The sequence below is a fragment of the Oncorhynchus masou genome, chromosome 12 (assembly GCF_036934945.1).
Source record: "Oncorhynchus masou masou isolate Uvic2021 chromosome 12, UVic_Omas_1.1, whole genome shotgun sequence".
NCBI lineage: Eukaryota > Metazoa > Chordata > Actinopteri > Salmoniformes > Salmonidae > Oncorhynchus > Oncorhynchus masou.
In genome coordinates this window covers 76,801,583-76,820,804 of record NC_088223.1, presented here as the reverse complement: position 1 = coordinate 76,820,804, position 19,222 = coordinate 76,801,583, and the positions used below count along the sequence as shown (strand labels likewise).

The window sequence follows — 19,222 nt, the reverse complement described above, 5'->3', positions numbered from 1 at the left end:
ACTGATTCAACTACCCCCAACTCCTTTCTCACACACCCTGAAACCACAAATAGATCAGCCAAAAGGCAAGGGTCCACTTTCTCCAAAAATGTAACTCCTACTGGTCCAGATTCTTCTTTATCATGTCTGATGCCATTCTTCCTAAACATTCATCTTCCCAATTACACTTGGCTCTTCATCTTCCTCGCTGTCTATAAACACATCTATCCGTTCTCCACGCTCTTGCTGCACCTTCATCCACTACATTGCTTGTAGAGCACGCACTGATGGCGTTCCTCCAAACCCAACTTCTGTTAATTAGCCCACTTAACAAGTCTGGCTATCGTTGACCTCTCCATGCTTCCTTCACCTTACAAACACTTACCACACCGACGACTGACTACATTACCCCAACCATGGTTCTAATATGGAAATAATAATGTCCCATAAATACTTTAATATTTTAAATTCTTCAGCATTTTGCTTCGATAGGCTATCAATTTATGACGTGGAAATGTCTCAATGTATTTCTTTTGTCTCAAAGAGTCTCTCTCTCACACCATCGCACAAACACACCCTTTCTGGGCGGTGCAATGCTTAATAGGCTATGCTCTATCTATCCTGAGGGAGTTGCAGTGATTCTCCTAGCTACATTTTCCCCAGCAGATCCGAGCAGATTAGATGTGTTTGTCATTGGAAAGGGTTTCATTTCTATAAAGTAAGTACTGTCTATCAACAGATAACAGATTAACATATATATTTACGCTTAACAGATGGTTGTTCTAAGAATAAGGAAAGCCCACAAAAGACGTTATGCACTTCTATGTTTGAGCATTGTTGGCTTCATCATGTACCGGTACCTGGGGTAAGTAAGATAATAATATTTTACTTACTATTCATTCTATGGCATGTTTTATGAGCATGAATTGATAGACTGAAAAAACGTTTTGTCTTCACTTCAATGATTAGCCCTACTCTGAAGTATTGGACTTTCGCACAGTGCCCTTTTCTATCCAGTATGTAAAAAGGATGAATACAACTGTGTGTGGTTTCATGCATATCATTTCTTGATAGTGGATAACAAAAAAGTACCTTATTTTATCCATATGATCTATTTATAAGATTGGAGGACTATGTCCCATCTGGAACGTCAGCAAACTTGGGGTCTAAAAATACAAAAATCTCCAAGCACAAGGCTATGAATTGGAGAAGCCTAGAAAGGAGTACTACTTGTGTGACCTGTATTGTTCAATGTTTATTGACCCAAATCAATGTGACACGGACAATTCTTGCCTAGTACTGCGCCCGGAGGCAAGAGAATGAGCAGGAGAGTAGGTTTGAGTGCCAACTCGTCCCAGTTCACCTTGGAGGGAGAAACATTCCGTATTCTGGGGGGATCCGTCCACTACTTCCGGGTCCCTAGAGCCTACTGGAGAGACCGCCTGATGAAAATGAAGGCTTGTGGCATCAACACCCTCACTACGTAGGTAGCATACAATCACTAAGGCAATCACTACCTTTGACCATCTGAAATGGCATGCTATTCATAGATCACTACTTTTGACCAGAGTCCTATGGGTCCTATGGGTCCAGGTAGTGCACTATACTGAATAGGGTTCCAATTTGGTCGTAACTTAAGCCTACAGTACAATAGTTACTAATAAAATAAAATCTCATTTTATTTGTCACACGCTTTGTAAACAACATGTGTAGACTAACAGTGAAATGCTTACTTAAGAATCCTTTTCAAACAATGCATAATTAAAGATAAAAATAAATACATTTGAAATAGTAAACCGAGAAGTGAATAACGAATAACAATAATGAGTAAAAAAAACTTTGTCTGTACACAGGGAGTACCAGTACCGAGTCGATGTGCAGGGGTACAAGGTTGTTTATGTAGCTATGAATATATACAGTAGGTAGGGGTAAAGTGACGAGGCAACAGGATAGAAAATAGACAGTAACTGCAGTATATGTGGTGAGTGTGAAAGTGTTTGTGTGAGTGTGTGTGTGTAGCATCAGTATGCATGTGTGTGTGTGTGTTCAGTGTGCCTGTGGCATCAGTATACATGTGTGCGCATGTTATGTGTGTGTGTGTGTGTTGTAATAGTTCATGACTGGTCATTTGTTGAGCGATAATGAGGAGCATTCTGTTTATCTTGCAGATATGTACCATGGAGCTTACATCAGCCAGAGAGAGGGGTTTTCCACTTTCAAACAGAGTTGGATTTAGAGTAAGGACCCCCTGTTCCTCCTCTTCACCATTTACAGTTGAACGTTTGCAGCTTTCCATTGCTCTATACAAACACAAACAATTGCCTTTCATCTTATTTATCCCCCCTGGCATTAATACTCAAACGACTAAAATGTATTGGCAATTTCATTCTACATCTTTTGGCATCAGGTGTTGTTATTACTCGAGCTGCCATGCTCATGGGAGTGAGTAGCAGATGCACTATCCTGACAACATCCAATGCATCTCCACAACAACAGCGCTTGCTGTGCAATTAATGGCACTGAGGTCAGGTCACATGATTTATCATGTTTCCAGGGGACTTGGGTTCACACCAATTTCATATGTCTATGGTTCACAGAATATTTGCAAATCTGATGCTCAAGTGAAACTTACACTCCAAAATCAGACCTCAGTCCAGAAGTGGACTTATTTTTATATCTGAAAAGTACTGACAATCTTTGGTACAGAGTGATGTCCCTGCTTTTGCCACTGGTGTTGAGGTGAAGTAAGTGGTGTACCTGACTGATTATAACTCTTCATCGTGTCTTGTTTTCCCAGAGCCTACATTAACTTGGCTGCTGAGGTAGGACTCTGGGTGATCCTGCGTCCAGGGCCATACATTTGCTCTGAGCTCGACCTAGGAGGGCTGCCGAGGTCAGTCAGCTGTCGGTCTATCTATTTGTATGTTTGCCTGTCTATCTGTCTGTCTGACCTTCCATTTTTAAACCACTGCATTTGGAGTTTGGTGAAATTGAGGCCAACGGAGCCATCCATTTTGAATAGGAGACTCTGTCCTACACTACTTTACTGTTGAATTGTCTACTCTTAAGAGCCAGGACATTTCTGAGGCAACATTCCTCAGTAAATGTAATAAGGAAGTCGGAGCGTGTAAATGTGTTTTGCACAGAGGCACTTGATTTAGCAACACAAGGTACCATTTTGATTGTAATATGCGACCATGGGGACCAGGGTAAACAACTTATGCTATACCCCAGGGAGGAGTGGATTGGCTGTCTTCTACCTTTCTGTCCTCCTGGGAATATGACTCAACAGTTCATGAACAGTGAGTTTCACTGACTACAACACCCCCAATTCTCTTTCTCCCTGGCAGCTCTAATAATACTTTTCCACTCTCTTTTCTTCCCTCGGTTAAGTTGGCTTCTTCGTGACGAGAGTATGAGGTTGAGGACTACTCACCCAGGATTTGCTGAGGCAGTCAATACGTTCTTTGACAAGCTCATTCCAAAAGTGGTTCCTCTACAGGTCATTACTTGGTTCCTATTCGAATAGAACCTGGCTATAGCCAAACTAAAGCTAGGGAATACATTAGCGGTATAATTGTCCTATATCATTTGAAAATGTATTTTTGTTTTTTTTTCAGTTCAAGAAAGGAGGGCCCATCATTGCTGTACAGTTGGAAAATGAATATGGATCATTTGCAATGGATAACACTTACATGCCTTTCATCAAGGAGGTAATCATACACACACACACACACACACACACACACACACACACACACACACACACACACACACACACACACACACACACACACACACACACACACACACACACACACACACACACACACACACACACACACACACACACACACAATGTAATTACGGTATGTATGGCATTATCCAATGAGGTTTTATAATGTATGGGCCATGTCCAGTATTGGTACTCACTACTGTGTTTCTTCATAGGCTCTACAGTCCAGAGGAATCAATGAGCTCTTACTGACGTCAGATAACCATGAGGGATTAAAGGAAGGGGGTGTGACGGGAGGTAAAGTTTATCATTACCGTAGACACACTTTCAGAGTCCTTATTTTACACCGTCCTTGTGTCCTCTGTCACGTTCTGACCTTTATTTCCTTTGTTTTGTATTCATTATTTAGTATGGTCAGGGCGTGAGTTGGGGTGGGCAGTCTATGTGTGATTTTCTATGATTTGGGGATTTCTATGTTTCGGCCTAGTATGGTTCTCAATCAGAGGCAGGTGTCATTAGTTGTCTCTTATTGAGAATCATACTTAGGTAGCCTGGGTTGCACTGTTTGTTTGTGGGTGATTGTCTATGTTGATTGCTTGTTTCGGCACAGTTCTCATTAGCGTCACGGTTGTTATTTCGTTTATTGTTTTTGTATAGTGTTTCAGTGTTTTCTTAATTAAAATTCATGATGAACACATACCACGCCGCATTTTGGTCTTCCAATCCTTCTCGCCTCTCCTCTTCAGATGAAGAGGAGGACGACCGTGACATCCACATTCACTGATCAAAGTTCTGCTGTCATTTTACAGTATATTCTTTTCATTCCAACCTATCTTATAGTAATCAGAACAGTGAATCTACAGAAACTAAATCAGGGGGACATCAAGTATTTGAATGCTATTCAGGTACGTCTCATCCACTCCACTTGCTCCTCATCTTCATATTAGAACATTTTCAACAAATGCTTAGCATAGGTTACTAGGAAGATCAGCTAAGTATTTATACATTGGCCACGTTTTAAAATGACACAAGTCTGTATTGATCATGTGTATGTTGTGGGCTGTGTATTTATGCATGGCAGCCCAATAGCCCCATGATGGTGATGGAGTGCTGGACAGGCTGGTTTGATGCATGGGGAGACCTCCACCATGTCCTCGCTCAAGAGGGTAGGGTTGTATTTTTAAGCTTACTTACTTAGGCTTTGTCGTGGTCCCTCCATTTCTCCCTGTCCTGAACCTCTTTCCATGTGTTTACCTTCATCTTTCCAGTATATGCAGGATTCCGCAATGATTTAAAAGTAGTAGTCAGTGAAATGACTAATATTCCGTTAGCTTATTCTGTAGTTTTTCAGACTGTGGAGTTTTTCTGAAGCTGCTATTCATGAACATATTCTTGTGCCTGTCATTTCCACATTAACATGCTTCTCCAAAATGTCAGTTATTAAATTGTTTGATATCTGCGATGAACATGAATGATCTCTTTGTTCGTCAGATATGGTTTCTGCTGTACGGGAGATTCTGAGACGCGGCATGTCCATCAACCTGTACATGTTCCACGGAGGGACTAACTTTGGCTTCATGAGTGGAGCACTGACAAACCCAATCTACAAGGCACTAATCACAAGCTATGGTATCTTATCCAGATATTTATTACAGGTTTTAGCAGCATTCCAATTTACACTAGTGGCAATGTGTTTTGAAGTTTCCTCTCACAAATGAGTTTTGTATTGTATTAGCTTGTATTACACATTGCCACCAGTGAGTGGCAGTGTGTACCAACATGTCATAAGAGATCTTCCCTGTCCCGACTGATGATTGCTGTTATCCAGATTATGATGCACCTCTGTCCGAATCGGGAGAATACACGCCAAAGTATCACCTTCTCAGGGATCTATTCAGTCAGTACCACAGTAAGTTGATCACTAAACGTAAAAATAATAATTAAATAGCCCGACTTTTGTCAACTTTAAGGGCTGGTTTTCCAGACCAATAGAGAATCCCCATTGAAAATGTGTTCAAATCCAGGGTTAGTTTTACTGTAACCTGAGTCTGGAAGACTGTGTGTGACCTCACTGTCTGATGACTCCCTTGTCCTTGTGTGTCGGAGGTGAGAAGCTCCCTGATATGCCAGCCCTGCGTTGGAAGGAGACGTATGAGCCAGCCATCATGTACCAGCACCTCTCTCTGTGGGACGCCTTGACCTTCGCTGAGGAGGTATGCGTGTGCATATGTGTGTGTTTGTGTGTGTGTGTGTGTGTGTGCTGGTCCATGTGTAGGTCGGTCTGTGTGTGTGTGTGTGGGTCTGTTTGTGCCTCTGTGTGCGTATGTGTGTACGTACTGTATGCGTGTGTATGCATAATCATGGGTCAGATCTACACCAAACTTACGCTTCACGACTGTGTGTGTGTGTGTGTGTGTGTGGCTCTTTATGTCTCTCTAGCCATTTAAATCACCAACCCCAGTCAACATGGAGAATCTCCCAGTGAACAGTGGGAATGGCCAGTCCTATGGCTATACCCTCTATGAAACCATTATAACCAGCGGAGGCTCCCTCAAGTCTGGAGACAATGTACGGGACAGAGCCCTGGTGGGTCTACACATCCTATAGACACAATGTCTTGTTAAAATATAGAGTTTATGACACAGTTCTATCACATTCTTTTATTCAAATGGTCCTGTTAATGTGGAAATCTATTATGATTCTCTTATGATAAAGAAGTTGGGAAAATACAGTCAGGTTTGAAGGCATTTATTTGACAGATATGAAGTTTGTTTTTAGGTGTTTGTGGACAGACACTACATTGGCATTTTCAAGCATCAGAATCTGGAGCTAGCGGTGCCTGATGGAAAGGTACTGCAAGATGAACATGAGGCCTACTGGAAGCTACTTCCAAATAGTACCTACAAGCTTTTCAAACTTTCATAATTGTCAACAACAAAAAGTATGGAGCCAAATAATGATTTAATATTCTAACTACAGGAGAAACGGACATTGAGCTTACTGGTTGAGAACTGTGGACGAGTTCACTATGGGAAAGCTCTAGATAAACAGCGCAAAGGTGCACACCTATTTTGCCTATATTATTCTACTGTAGCAGAAACCGATAACAATGTCCTTATTTTCAGCTTTGATGCCTTTTTATTGTCTGTGTTGTATTTTAGGTCTGGTAGGTGACATTCTATTGAACAACAGTCCTTTGAGGGACTTCACGATATACAGTCTGGATATGAAAACCAGCTTTATTGATAGGTTTGTATATTTTAATTTTCAACCTGTAGTACTTGTAAACAATCAAGTTCATAAAAAGTCATTTTTATGCGCTTGAGCACTACAGATACCAATCAAGTAAACCAATGTTTGCGTGTGAACATTTCATGGAACAGATTTCTGTTGGTGGCCCACTCTTTGATGGTATGCATGTACATTAATATATTTGTGACTATACCTTGAGCAATATCTATTTCAGCCTCAACCAGGCACCTTGGATGTCCCTTCCACACGTGCCCAGTTTCCCTGGATTCTTCCTGGGAAGAATGTTTACCTACGGCTATCCAAGTGACACCTTCGTCAAGCTACCAGTGAGTAAATACAGTCATATTATACTGTGATACTTTGGCTGTGACACTTGTTATGGTGTGCGTGCTTCTCTCTGATGCTATTGTATGTTTGTTATCGTGGAAGTGGAGCAGGGAAGTCTTGTGATTAAGGGCCTGATTTTCAGACTTAGGAAATGTACAATGAGCTCTTTGGTAGTGTCTCCCTTATGCAGACTGAATATATTGAATTAAACCGCTGAAAAACCTCCCACTTGCTGGCAAGTAGATTTCCTCATGGAGTTTTCATTCAATGGTGTTTTCAGTACATTTATCTAAAGCCATCCCTTTAAATACGGTGTACCATTAATGATACTTTTTTTATAGACTCAATATAATATATTGAGATAACGGGTTCAGAATATTAGGGATCAATGAAAGAAAGCCATCTAAACATATGCATATTCAGAGCTTGAAAGGATCTGCAGAAAAGAATGGTAGAAACTCCTCAAATACGGGTGTGCCAAGCTTGTTGCGTCATACCCAAGAAGACTCGAGGCTGTAATCGCTGCCAAAAGTGCTTCAACAAAGTACTGAGTAATGGGTCTAAATACTTACAGTACTAGTCAAAAGTTTGGACACACCTACTCATTCCAGGGGTTTTCTTTATTTTACTATTTTCTACATTGTAGCATAATAGTCAAGACATCAACACTATGAAATAACACATATGGAATCATGTAGTAACCAAAAAATGTGTTAAACAAATCTAAATATATTTTATATTTAAGATTCTTCAAAGTAGCCACCCTTTGCCTTGATGACAGCTTCGCACACTCTTGGCATTCACTCAACCAGCTTCATGAGGTAGTCACCTGGAATGCATTTCAATTAACAGGTGTGCCTTGTTCAAAATTAATTTGTGGAATATCTTTCCTTCTTAATGCATTTGAGCCAATCAGTTGTGTAGTGACAAGGTAGAGGTGGTATACAGAAGATAGCCCTATTTGGTAAAAGACCATGTCCATATTATGGCAAGAACAGCACAAATAAGCAAAGAGAAACAACATTTTTTAACTTTAAGACATGAAGGTCAGGAACATTTCAAGATCTTTGACAGTTTCTTCAAGTGCAGTTGCAAAAAACCATCGCTATGATGAAACTGTGGATAAGTTCATTAGAGTTACCCCACCTCAGAAATTGCAGCCCAAATTAATGCTTCACAGAGTTCACAGAGTTCAAGTAACAGACACATCTTAACATCAACTGTTCAGAGACTGCGTGAATCAGGCCTTCATGTTCGAATTTCTGCAAATAAACCACTACTAAAGGATACCAATAATAAGAAGAGACTTGCTTTGGCCAAGAAATACGAGCAATGGACATTAGACTGGTGGAAATCTGTCCTTTGGTCTGATTAGTCCAAATTTGAGATTTTTGGTTCCAACCGCCATGTCTTTGTGAGACGCAGAGTAGGTGAACGGATGATCTCCGCATGTGTGGTTCCCATCATGAACCATGGAGGAGGAGGTGTGATGGTGTGGGGTTGCTTTGCTGGTGACACTGTCAGTAATTTATTTAGAATTCAAGGCACACTTCACCAGTATGGCTACCACAGCATTCTGCAGCGATACGCCATTCCCATCTGTTTTGCTCTTAGTGGGACTATTATTTTTTTTTTCTTCAGGACAGTGCCCAAAATACACTTCCAGGCTGTGTAAGGGCTATTTGACCAAGGAGAGTGATGGAGTGCTGCATCAAATGACCTGTCACCCTCCACAATCACCTGACCTCAACTCAATTAACATGGTTTGGGATGAGTTGGACTGCAGGGTGAAGGAAAAGCAGCCAACAAGTGCTCAGCATATGTGGAAACTCCTTCAAGACTTTTGGGAAAGCATTCCAGGTAAAGCTGGTTGAGAGAATGCCAAGAGTGTGCAAAGCTGTCATCAAGGTAAAGGGTAGCTACTTTGAAGAATATAAAATATATTTTAATTTGTTTAACACATTTTTGGTTTCTACTTGATTCTATATGTTATTTCATAGTTTTGATGTCTTCACTATTATTCTACTATGTATAAAATAGTAAAAAATAAAGAAAACCCTTGGAATGTGTAGGTGTGTCCAAACATTTGATTGGTATTGTATATAAATGTCACTTTTCATTATTATTATTATTTTTAAACAGTTTTAGCTTTGTAGACTAATGAGGGGGGGGGGGGACAATTTAATCAATTTTAGAACAAGGCTGTAATGCAACAAAATGTTGAAAAAGTCAAGGGGTCTAAATACTTACTGAATTCACTGTACATATCATGTTGAAATGTTTGCTTCCATATGACTGGTTTCACATTTGTCTCCAGCGATCATAAGTAAATATCATCTAAAAAAATTGCTATTTGTAATTACAATCCTCTTCTCTAAACTCAATTACCTAGCTTTTATCAATTTCTACATTATAGCGCATGGAGAATGGTGTTATTTCTATAGCACATGTTTTTCCACTTGGAACCGACCGGTGCTCGGCCTTATTCATGGTTTCCTCATGTGTAAAGGTGGTGAAATTATGAGGGTATTAAACCATGGCAGAATACGGCGTATCTGTATAGTCACCTCCGCCATACATTTCTATGATCTCCACCACAAACCAATAGCTGGCTGTCACACGCGTTTTCTCACACACAAGTTCAAGGTCAAAATACGCGTAAAGATAAAAGTGCATAAAAAGGGAATAAAGTCCCATAGCTCAAATCTGAATTCCTCCTAAGTGAATTGTAAATAGATAAATTTTCTAAGAATGAACTAGAAAATCCCTTGAAAAAAATGTGTTGATACTACTTCAATACCATAAGTACTATGTTTGAGGTGGCTTTCAGCAAGCACATTAATTATTTATGAGGCATAAACTAAAGGGGATGACAGTGAAGTTATGATGTTGATAATTTTGTAATGCCTATAATAATCTCTGCAGGGCTGGGGCAAAGGGGTAGTCTTCATCAATGGTTTGAACCTGGGGCGCCACTGGTATATCGGCCCCCAGCAAACACTCTACCTCCCAGGACCTTTTCTCAACAGTGGAGTAAACCAGGTAGGACTCACTACAAGCACTTAGTCAGCAACATTATGGTAAAATAAGACATTAAAAGAGATCATACATGCTCTTAGGTTCTTAGTCTTAGGTTCACAAAGTTGTGTTTACTTACAGTCTCGTTCAGTTACCCTCATGTGTTTCTTCATCATCTCCATTTTCATCAACATCATAATCATCATCATCATGCAGGTCATTGTGTTTGAAGAGCAGGAAGCTGATTATAAAATCACGTTTGAAGAGACTCCTGATCTGGGCATGGCTGTGGACATTCAGTAACTGCATTCCCAAGCTACTGTACTTTTAATAAACAATAATACTGGATGGATCTTATTTTAAAAAATTCTTTTTTTTACCCAAAATGCTGTACATTGTATGGGGATAACTCACCATACAATATTGTTCATCATTTTATTGACGTAAATATCATCCAAACTGGATTTTTATTGAATCTAGTAACAATAACAAAATATCACAGCCTAAAAACAAAGCTATTTTCAACTGGAATCATTGTGTTGGCTAAACAAGTCATCAATGTCTGTATGTGTCATGATGACAAGTATTTTGGTTATAACAAATGGCATGTCATGTTAATGATAGCATTCTGGTGACCCTTGCTTCCACACAAAATGTTATACCTGTATCATCTGACCACTGATTGATAGACTACAAGAGCTTAAGCAGTTTTATTTTAGTATTCATCATGCATCAAATTGGCAAATATGAGTTAGTGTGCTGTATGTGCTTGGCACTTCAATAATGTATCTTCCCTGAGACCAGGACTGTATAGGACTAATTAATACAAAATTAAAACAATACTATGATTTTGAACAGAAATTACAATATCAACAAGAATAATAAACCACATCAAACAAGGAAAGCAAAGAGATGCTGACATACTAAGTATATTTTTATGATCGTATTTACATATAAATATTACAGTGGCAGTTTACAATGCAGAAGTATTCCTTCTGTTTACCTTTGAATATCAAATCAAAGGTCAATAAGTGGCATTTTGGGGTCCAGACTGGTCAGAAAATGACATACTGTATCAAGGGAAGACTATTACTGGCATATATCCTGTGACTGTAGTACAGTGCCTTGCGAAAGTATTCGGCCCCCTTGAACTTTGCGACCTTTTGCCACATTTCAGGCTTCAAACATAAAGATATAAAACTGTATTTTTTTTGTGAAGAATCAACAACAAGTGGGACACAATCATGAAGTGGAACGACATTTATTGGATATTTCAAACTTTTTTAACAAATCAAAAACTGAAAAATTGGGTGTGCAAAATTATTCAGCCCCCTTAAGTTAATACTTTGTAGCGATGATAAATACCACCTTTTGCTGCGATTACAGCTGTAAGTCGCTTGGGGTATGTCTCTATCAGTTTTGCACATCGAGAGACTTAATTTTTTATCCCATTCCTCCTTGCAAAACAGCTCGAGCTCAGTGAGGTTGGATGGAGAGCATTTGTGAACAGCAGTTTTCAGTTCTTTCCACAGATTCTCGATTGGATTCAGGTCTGGACTTTGACTTGGCCATTCTAACACCTGGATATGTTTATTTTTGAACCATTCCATTGTAGATTTTGCTTTATGTTTTGGATCATTGTCTTGTTGGAAGACAAATCTCCATCCCAGTCTCAGGTCTTTTGCAGACTCCATCATGTTTTCTTCCAGAATGGTCCTGTATTTGGCTCCACCCATCTTCCCATCAATTTTAACCATCTTCCCTGTCCCTGCTGAAGAAAAGCAGGCCCAAACTATGATGCTGCCACCACCATGTTTGACAGTGGGGATGGACAAAACCACTTCATGATTTTGTCCCACTTGTTGTTGATTCTTTACAAAAAAATACAGTTTTATATCTTTATGTTTGAAGCCTGAAATGTGGCAAAAGGTCGCAAAGTTCAAGGAGGCCGAATACTTTCGCAAGGCACTGTATGTGTTGTGAAATAATAATATTGCATTGACTAGCATAATAACATTTATTTTTTATTTTTTAAATAAAACGATTTCACTGGCAAACGTCCTCACCTATTTTCTGTTGGAGGTGAAACAGCATTTCACACCAAAATGAACATAGGCAGCAGAGCCTGATCTTAAAGTGCTGATACAATCAGTAGTGTTATGTGATCAGTAAAACATGTGCAAATGGACAAAAAACAAACAACCAAAAGTATGTGTGCATGTGCGTCACGCATGCGCACCCGCATGTATGTATGTGTGTGTCTGTGCACACGCATTTGTATGTCTGTACACTGTGCACGCCTATCTGTGTATGAGACGTGTCATAATTAGTGATTTGAGGGAGTGTAGCTGTCTGTGTCTGTTCAGTGTTTTACAGTGGAACGTGGGAAGAGTTCATGTCCTCTCCAGATCATTCTTTCAGTCAATGCTGACTCGAGTCAGACAAGGACCCCTTTATCCAGGTCTGCTCCACACCCCAAGAACAGTCCGCTCTACGACAAAGGGAGCCCAATCACCAGCAAACAAGGGCCATTCAGGTCCCCTGATTGGTCCGGTTTGGTCCAGTACCTAGTTTTAAGGATGTTGATTGGACAGTTGGTTTGTGTCGGCTGGGTTGACAATGCTTCTTATTGGCTACTGTAAGGAACCACCGACAGTAGTCTGAACCACCGACAGACTTTTGTCTTAAGCTGCACTCTGGCGACTGGCTAGCTCCTCGTGTACAGCTTCCATCGATGCATCAATAAAACGCTTAGCTCGATACAGTATCACCATCTTTGAAGCTATGCTTTGATATTCTACGCCTGTATTGATACGTGGCTTTGTGCTGCTTGTAGTAGACAAGGTGGCTGTCTGACTCCCTTTACAGTACTATTACTGTAAATACATGTTAAACTCCAATCCTGCCTGCCTTGTCTTTTGTCAGTCCGTTTGGAATGACAGTCATATTTATTAATAACTCAATGGTGTAAAGTATATGGGCTTAGGAGATAAAGAAAATACATAATTAAGAAATAATTTCAGAGTTACATTCTCATTAATACCAAACATTGAGAGAATTATTTAGGCAACTGGTTTTGAAGAGGGGTTCATAGACATTAAACCATAAAAATAGCTTTTTAGTATGGATCACTTGTCAAGTTTTTATTTTATGAAATCATAACATCCCTGTTATACAAATTCAGACAGATTCGGCAAAGCTTTACTCTATGAATAATAAAATAATATTAAATGTTTTAATGTAATAATAATAAGCTCACAGAGGCTCAGATAGACAGGTTGGCCCTCAGACATAAGGTTGCAAAATTCCGTTTGAAAAACTTGGGAAATTTGGGAAAGGTACATAATCCCAGTCAATGTAAAGCTTTCTTATTACCTGTGTTGGAAGAAGTTTCATATCTCCACGTTGGAGTCGGTAAATCCTTTCTTTCCCTCATTCACCAGAACAGGCTTCTCTGTTCTAGTGTGCCATACAAGTACCTGGTGGGTGGGGGGGTTCAAGTTAAAAAGGTGGAGAAGGTACAGCTGAAAGCATGTTTGTACCAGTTCAAAGATCCACAAATCTTTGCGCACCTTTTTTATCGTGTTTTTGAAGATGTTTGTATTGTTGTAGAGAGCGGAAGTATGATTCACTTGCTAGATTTGCACTGATTCAAACATGGTCAACATTTGCTGAAGGTATATGGAGTATCGGAACTGTGTGTGCGAGTGTGTGAACACAGGTGAGATGCAAGGGGTCTAAAACACATGGGTTTATGAAACAACATGCATTTTCTAAAGCACTTGATCGGAAGTACATTTCATGAGGCAAAATGTAAAAAATGTTGAGGAATAAAGGCCTTAGCAACTGAAAGCCTATTGAAATCCATACAGTAAGAGCATTATTCTCCTCCATTTACAGTGGAAAAGAACAAGTAAAAGACAAGTTTGCTTCAGTGACTTCCTGTGCTGTGCATACCACTATTTGTTATGAACACATTTTCAGAGCACCAAACTAGTTGAAATTAAGTCACTACAACAAGATTATAATGTCAGTGTAATATCAGCTGTAACCAATATAATAGTCTACTTGTCTTGTAATGGTCAACAGTCACAACACACCTCTTTAATATAATAATAGTATATGCCATTTAGCAGACACTTTTATCCAGAGAAACTTACAGTAGTGAGTGCATATATTTTCTTATGGGTGGAATCAAACCCACAACCATAGTGTTGCAAGCACCATGCTCTATTAACTGAGCCACACAGAACAACTATCAGTTCCTCACCTTAGTGCAATTAGCAGCCTTGGGCTCCAGGTCATTGAGGGTGACCAGCTCCCGCAGTAAGCTGCTCTCCTGGTATCCTCCCTTGACTCCCCACAGCTTGAAGTAGGCCTGAGGTTTAAAGAGAATGAGGCGGAGGTTCACCGCAAACCCAGCCATGTCTATGGCAAAGGGTCGGTGGGGGTCAAACACAGTCTTCCATCCATACACCTTGCCCAGGGTGTTGACCTTAGGGGACTCGTAGCGCAGGCCGCCCACAAAGGCTACAGGCCACACCGACACCTTCCTCGTTGAACGCATCTACACAAAATGAAGGAGAGAGAGGGTTGTTCCCATAGAGATTTGTATTCTATATGTAATTATATGGTTGAGTCATTGGTTGGAGAAGGATTACCATGTGATCAATAAGTATTGATTTTCCAGTATATTATATTAATTTATTTTATCATGCGCAAATAGGCAGGTGTCAAGTGATGCCTATGTTTTTAGGCTGTGCATTTACCTGGAATACTGTAAGGATTCATGTTCTTTATGTCATTACACAGTTAGTGTGCACTGAAGCCAAAAATGTAGCCTATTTTGGTAACTCAAGAGGAAACAACTCTGTACTGCACAACATCTCTCCCTGTTCCACTCACCTCCTCAAACAGCTCCAGACTGTAGGTGTTGTCATCATCTGCAAAGTAGACGATACCTGGCTGGCTGTGTATATTATTGGAGCTGAACGTCTCTCGGAGCCAGCGCAGGGCCAGGTTCCTCTGCATGGTTCCCCGGGGTATCCTGGGGTCCCTCGTGTCCCCACGCAGCTTATAGTTCCTGGGTGTCTCCACGTTGAGGTGAGTGTAGTTCAGGCTTGTTTCCCGGAGAAGCCTGGTGACCAGCGGGGTTCGTCTCGGAGAGTCCTCCACCAGGATCCAGTGCAGGTTAGGCACGTGGAGGAAGGTGTTGGCCAGACGTGTCAGCTCTGCCTTCTGGACCGGCCGGCTGTAGGTTGGGGTGACGACGTGGAGGGTGGGGAGGACATCCGACCAGGGTGGCGGGCGGCTGTAGACGTATTCGGTGTGTACCACCTCAACAATGTCCTTGTTGTTCTCAGAGGAGCAGGGCTTCTTGAGGGTGAAGGTGTTCCGGGAGTCTCGTCGACTCTCATGTCTGTCATCTAGGAGAAGGGAAAGAAAGCTGGTATTGTTGGTATAATAAACTATTATAGACTGTTTAGGAACTGTATGTTTCCAGAAAGATGGCCTGCGTAGAGAGTAAGGCAAGATCTAGTCGTGCAAATAGTTGTACATAGTTCTACAGTTGCATAGTTGGACTTACCCATATGTTATGGAGTAAATTTTTGGAACAAACGTATCATTCTGAAATCTAATGCCATGCTCTTTTGCGAGACATGTATTCTCCTTGTGATAAATATAATATACTCATCACTAACTTATAAAGGAATGAAGTAGTTGTCAGACTAATATGAGTTAGTTGAAGGTGTGAATCCGAATAGAGAAATACACTACATGACCAAAAGTATGTGGACACCTGCTTGTCAAACATTTCATTCCAAAATCCTGGGCATTAATATGGAGTTGCCCCCCCCCCCCCCTTGCTGCTATAACAGCCTCTACTCTTGGGGAAGGCTTTCCAAAAGATGTTGGAACATTTGTTGTGGGATTTGCTTCAAATTCAGCCACAAGCGCATTAGTGAGGTTGGCACTGATTTTGGGCGATTAGGCCTTGTATTGTAACCAAGGACAGATTTGTATGCGCTCCCATTCTGTGAGCTTGTGTGGCCTACCACTTCGCGGCTGAGCCGTTGTCGCTCCTAGATTTTTCCACTTCACAATAACAGTACATACAGTGGACCGGGGCAGCTCTAGCAGGGCAGAAATTTGACGAACTGACTTGTTGGAAAGGTGGCATCCTATGATGGTGCCATGGTGGGGCTGTTCAGTAAGGCCATTCTATTGCCAATGTTTGTCTATGGAGATCGCATGGCTGTGTGCTCGATTTTATACACCTGCCAGCAACGGGTGTAGCTGAAATAGCTGAATCCACTAATTTGAAAGGGTGTCCACATACTTTTGTATATATAGTGAAATTCAATTTCGCGGACCATACATGTTGTACTGAAATTTGATAGCGACCTCAGCGACCTCAAATTGATAGCGACCTCATGCCACGGTCTCACAAAATGACAATTTTCCTTCACACACGGGTGAGATTTTCAGCTCATTATGAACAAAAACATATCCCCATTGTCTTAAAAGTCTTGCAATAGAGAATGAAGCATATTCTGATAAAATGTTAAGTGGGGGAAAATGCCCAAAAAATCAGCTGTAAAATCAGGGACATGTGTAGACGTTATTTTTAATCATGTCTCTAAAGTGTACTATATAAAGAGGAGCATCCCAAAATAAGCAAAAATGGTTTCCTTTACTAGAGAGACTAACCATGAAACCCCCCTACGTAAATGCAGGAACGACTTTTACCCTTTCGAGCAGCTAGCAAGGGGTTGATGGCTCCCTGATGCCAAACAGTGATGAGTAGCGTCCAAGGCAACACGATCAACACGATGGCCAGAATGTCTCGTCTCTTCGGCATCTCCGAGGTCAAACCTGAGCCACGTCATTACCTGCAACACACAACAGATGGGGAGTGTTATGTGCCTAGTCTCCTTTACACTTTTACAGTTCCCTCTGGAAATATCGTTTTGATATTGGCAACACATTAACAGTCTACTTACAGACATGTTAACATGTCGTTTTCCTCTGTTTTGACATGCAATGATTATTGTTAGCCAATTGACCTGTTAAGGCTAAGAGGTAGGCCTGTAAGCATTGGTTAAACTGCCAGTAACTGCATGATTCATGTGCCCATACTCCATGCAAGCCTCATAACTTGTCATCAGAATATATAAACTCAACAAAAAAATAAATGTCCTCTCACTGTCAAATGCGTCTATTTTGTGCAAATATTTGTATGAACATTACAAGATTCAACAACCGAGACATAAACTGAACAAGTTCCACAGACATGTGACTAACAGAAATGTAATAATGTGTCACTGAACAAAGGGGGGGGGGGATCAAAATCAAAAGTAACAGCCAGTATCTGGTGTGGCCACCAGCTGCATTAAGAACTGCAGTGCATCTTCTCCTCATGGACTGCACCAGATTTTCCAGTTCTGTGAGCCCTCACCCTCCGATCCAACAGGTCCCAGACATGCTCAATGGGATTGAGATCCAGGCTCTTAACTGGCCATGGCAGACACTGACATTCCTGTCTTGCAGGAAATCGCACACAAAACGAGCAGTATGGCATTGTCATTTTTTATTATTATTTTTTAAACATTTTTATTTCACCTTTATTTAATCAGGTAGTCCAGTTGAGAACAAGTTCTCATTTACAACTGCAACCTGGCCAAGATAAAGCAAAGCAGTGCGACAAAAAACAACACAGTGTTACACGTGGGATAAACAAAAGTACAGTCAATAATACAATAGAAAAATCTAAATACAGTGTGGTCAAATGGCGTAAGGAGGTAAAGCAATAAATAAGCCATAGTAGCGAAGTAATTACAATTTAGCAAATTAAGACTGGAGTGATAGATATGCAGATGATGATGTGCCAGTAGAAATACTGGTGTGCAAAAGAGCAAAAAAAAGTAAATAAAAAAACAATATGGGGATGAGGTAGTTAGTTGGATGGGCTATTTACAGATGGGCTGTGTACAGATGCAGCGATCGATAAGCTGCTCAGATAGCTGATGCTTAAAGTTAGTGTGGGAGATATAAGTCTCCAACTTCAATGATTTTTTGCAATTTGTTCCAGTCATTGGCAGCAGAGAACTGTAAGGAAAAGCGGCCAAAGTAGGTGTTGGCTTTGGGGATGACCAGTGAGATATACCTGCTGGAGGCGTGCTATGGGTGGGTGTTGTTATGGTGACCAGTGGGCTGAGATAAGGTGGAGCATTACCTAACAAAGACTTATAGATGACCTGGAGCCCGTGGGTCTGGTGACGAATATGTAGCGAGGGCCAGTCGATGAGAGCATACAGGTCGCAGTGGTGGGTGGTATATGGGGCTTTGGTGACAAAACAGATGGCACTATGATAGACTGCATACAGTTTGCTGAATAGATTGTTGAAGGGTATTTTGTAAATTACACCGCCGAAGTTGAGGATCGGTAGGATAGTCAGTTTTGTGAGGGTATGTTTGGCAGCGTGAGTGAAGGAGGCTTTGTTGCGAAATAGGAAGCTTATTCTAAATGTAATTTTGGATTGGAGATGCTTAATATGAGTCTGGAAGAAGAGTTTACAGTCCAGCCAGACAACTAGGTATATGTAGTTGTCCACATATTCTAAGTCAGAACCGTCCAGAGTAGTGATGCTAGTCGGGTGGGCGGGTGCGGACAGCGATTGGTTGAAAAGCACGCATTTAGTTTTACTAGCATTTAAGAGCAGTTGGAGGCCACGGAAGGAGTGTTGTATGGCACTGAAGCTTGTTTGGAGGTTTGTTAACACAGTGTCCATAGAAGAGCCAGATGTACACAGAATGGTGTCGTCTGTGTAGAGGTGGATCAAGGAATCACCAGCAGCAAGAGCGCCATCGTTGATATATACAGAGAAAAGAGTCAGCCCCGAGAATTGA

At 40.9% G+C, this 19,222-nt stretch overlaps 2 protein-coding genes across 2 annotated transcripts in view; one reads left to right on the top strand and one right to left on the bottom strand.

Annotated features, from left to right (window-relative positions):
• The first annotated feature begins 1,301 nt into the window (after nucleotides 1–1,301).
• LOC135550833 (beta-galactosidase-1-like protein 2) lies at nucleotides 1,302–11,570 on the top strand. The gene is made up of 18 exons (XM_064981975.1): nucleotides 1,302–1,462; nucleotides 2,148–2,216; nucleotides 2,777–2,872; nucleotides 3,373–3,481; nucleotides 3,600–3,692; nucleotides 3,931–4,012; nucleotides 4,556–4,620; nucleotides 4,797–4,881; nucleotides 5,207–5,344; nucleotides 5,544–5,628; nucleotides 5,820–5,928; nucleotides 6,155–6,301; nucleotides 6,494–6,565; nucleotides 6,695–6,773; nucleotides 6,877–6,964; nucleotides 7,182–7,293; nucleotides 10,220–10,336; nucleotides 10,529–11,570. Exons 1-18 carry the CDS (start codon nucleotides 1,425–1,427, stop codon nucleotides 10,613–10,615), a joined length of 1,671 nt encoding a protein of 556 aa, XP_064838047.1. The 5' UTR covers nucleotides 1,302–1,424; the 3' UTR covers nucleotides 10,616–11,570.
• Nucleotides 11,571–11,861: 291 nt separating this feature from the next.
• Nucleotides 11,862–19,222, bottom strand: part of LOC135550832 (galactosylgalactosylxylosylprotein 3-beta-glucuronosyltransferase 1-like) — a 53,990-nt gene continuing 46,629 nt past the window's right edge. Inside the window, exons 3-6 of the mRNA XM_064981974.1 lie at nucleotides 17,063–17,205; nucleotides 15,218–15,738; nucleotides 14,583–14,879; nucleotides 11,862–13,791 (exon numbers count right to left, since the gene is read on the bottom strand). Coding sequence (XP_064838046.1) covers nucleotides 13,705–13,791; nucleotides 14,583–14,879; nucleotides 15,218–15,738; nucleotides 17,063–17,174 — 1,017 coding nt within the window. The 5' untranslated portion in view covers nucleotides 17,175–17,205 and the 3' untranslated portion in view covers nucleotides 11,862–13,704. The remainder of the gene's footprint in view (nucleotides 13,792–14,582; nucleotides 14,880–15,217; nucleotides 15,739–17,062; nucleotides 17,206–19,222) is intronic.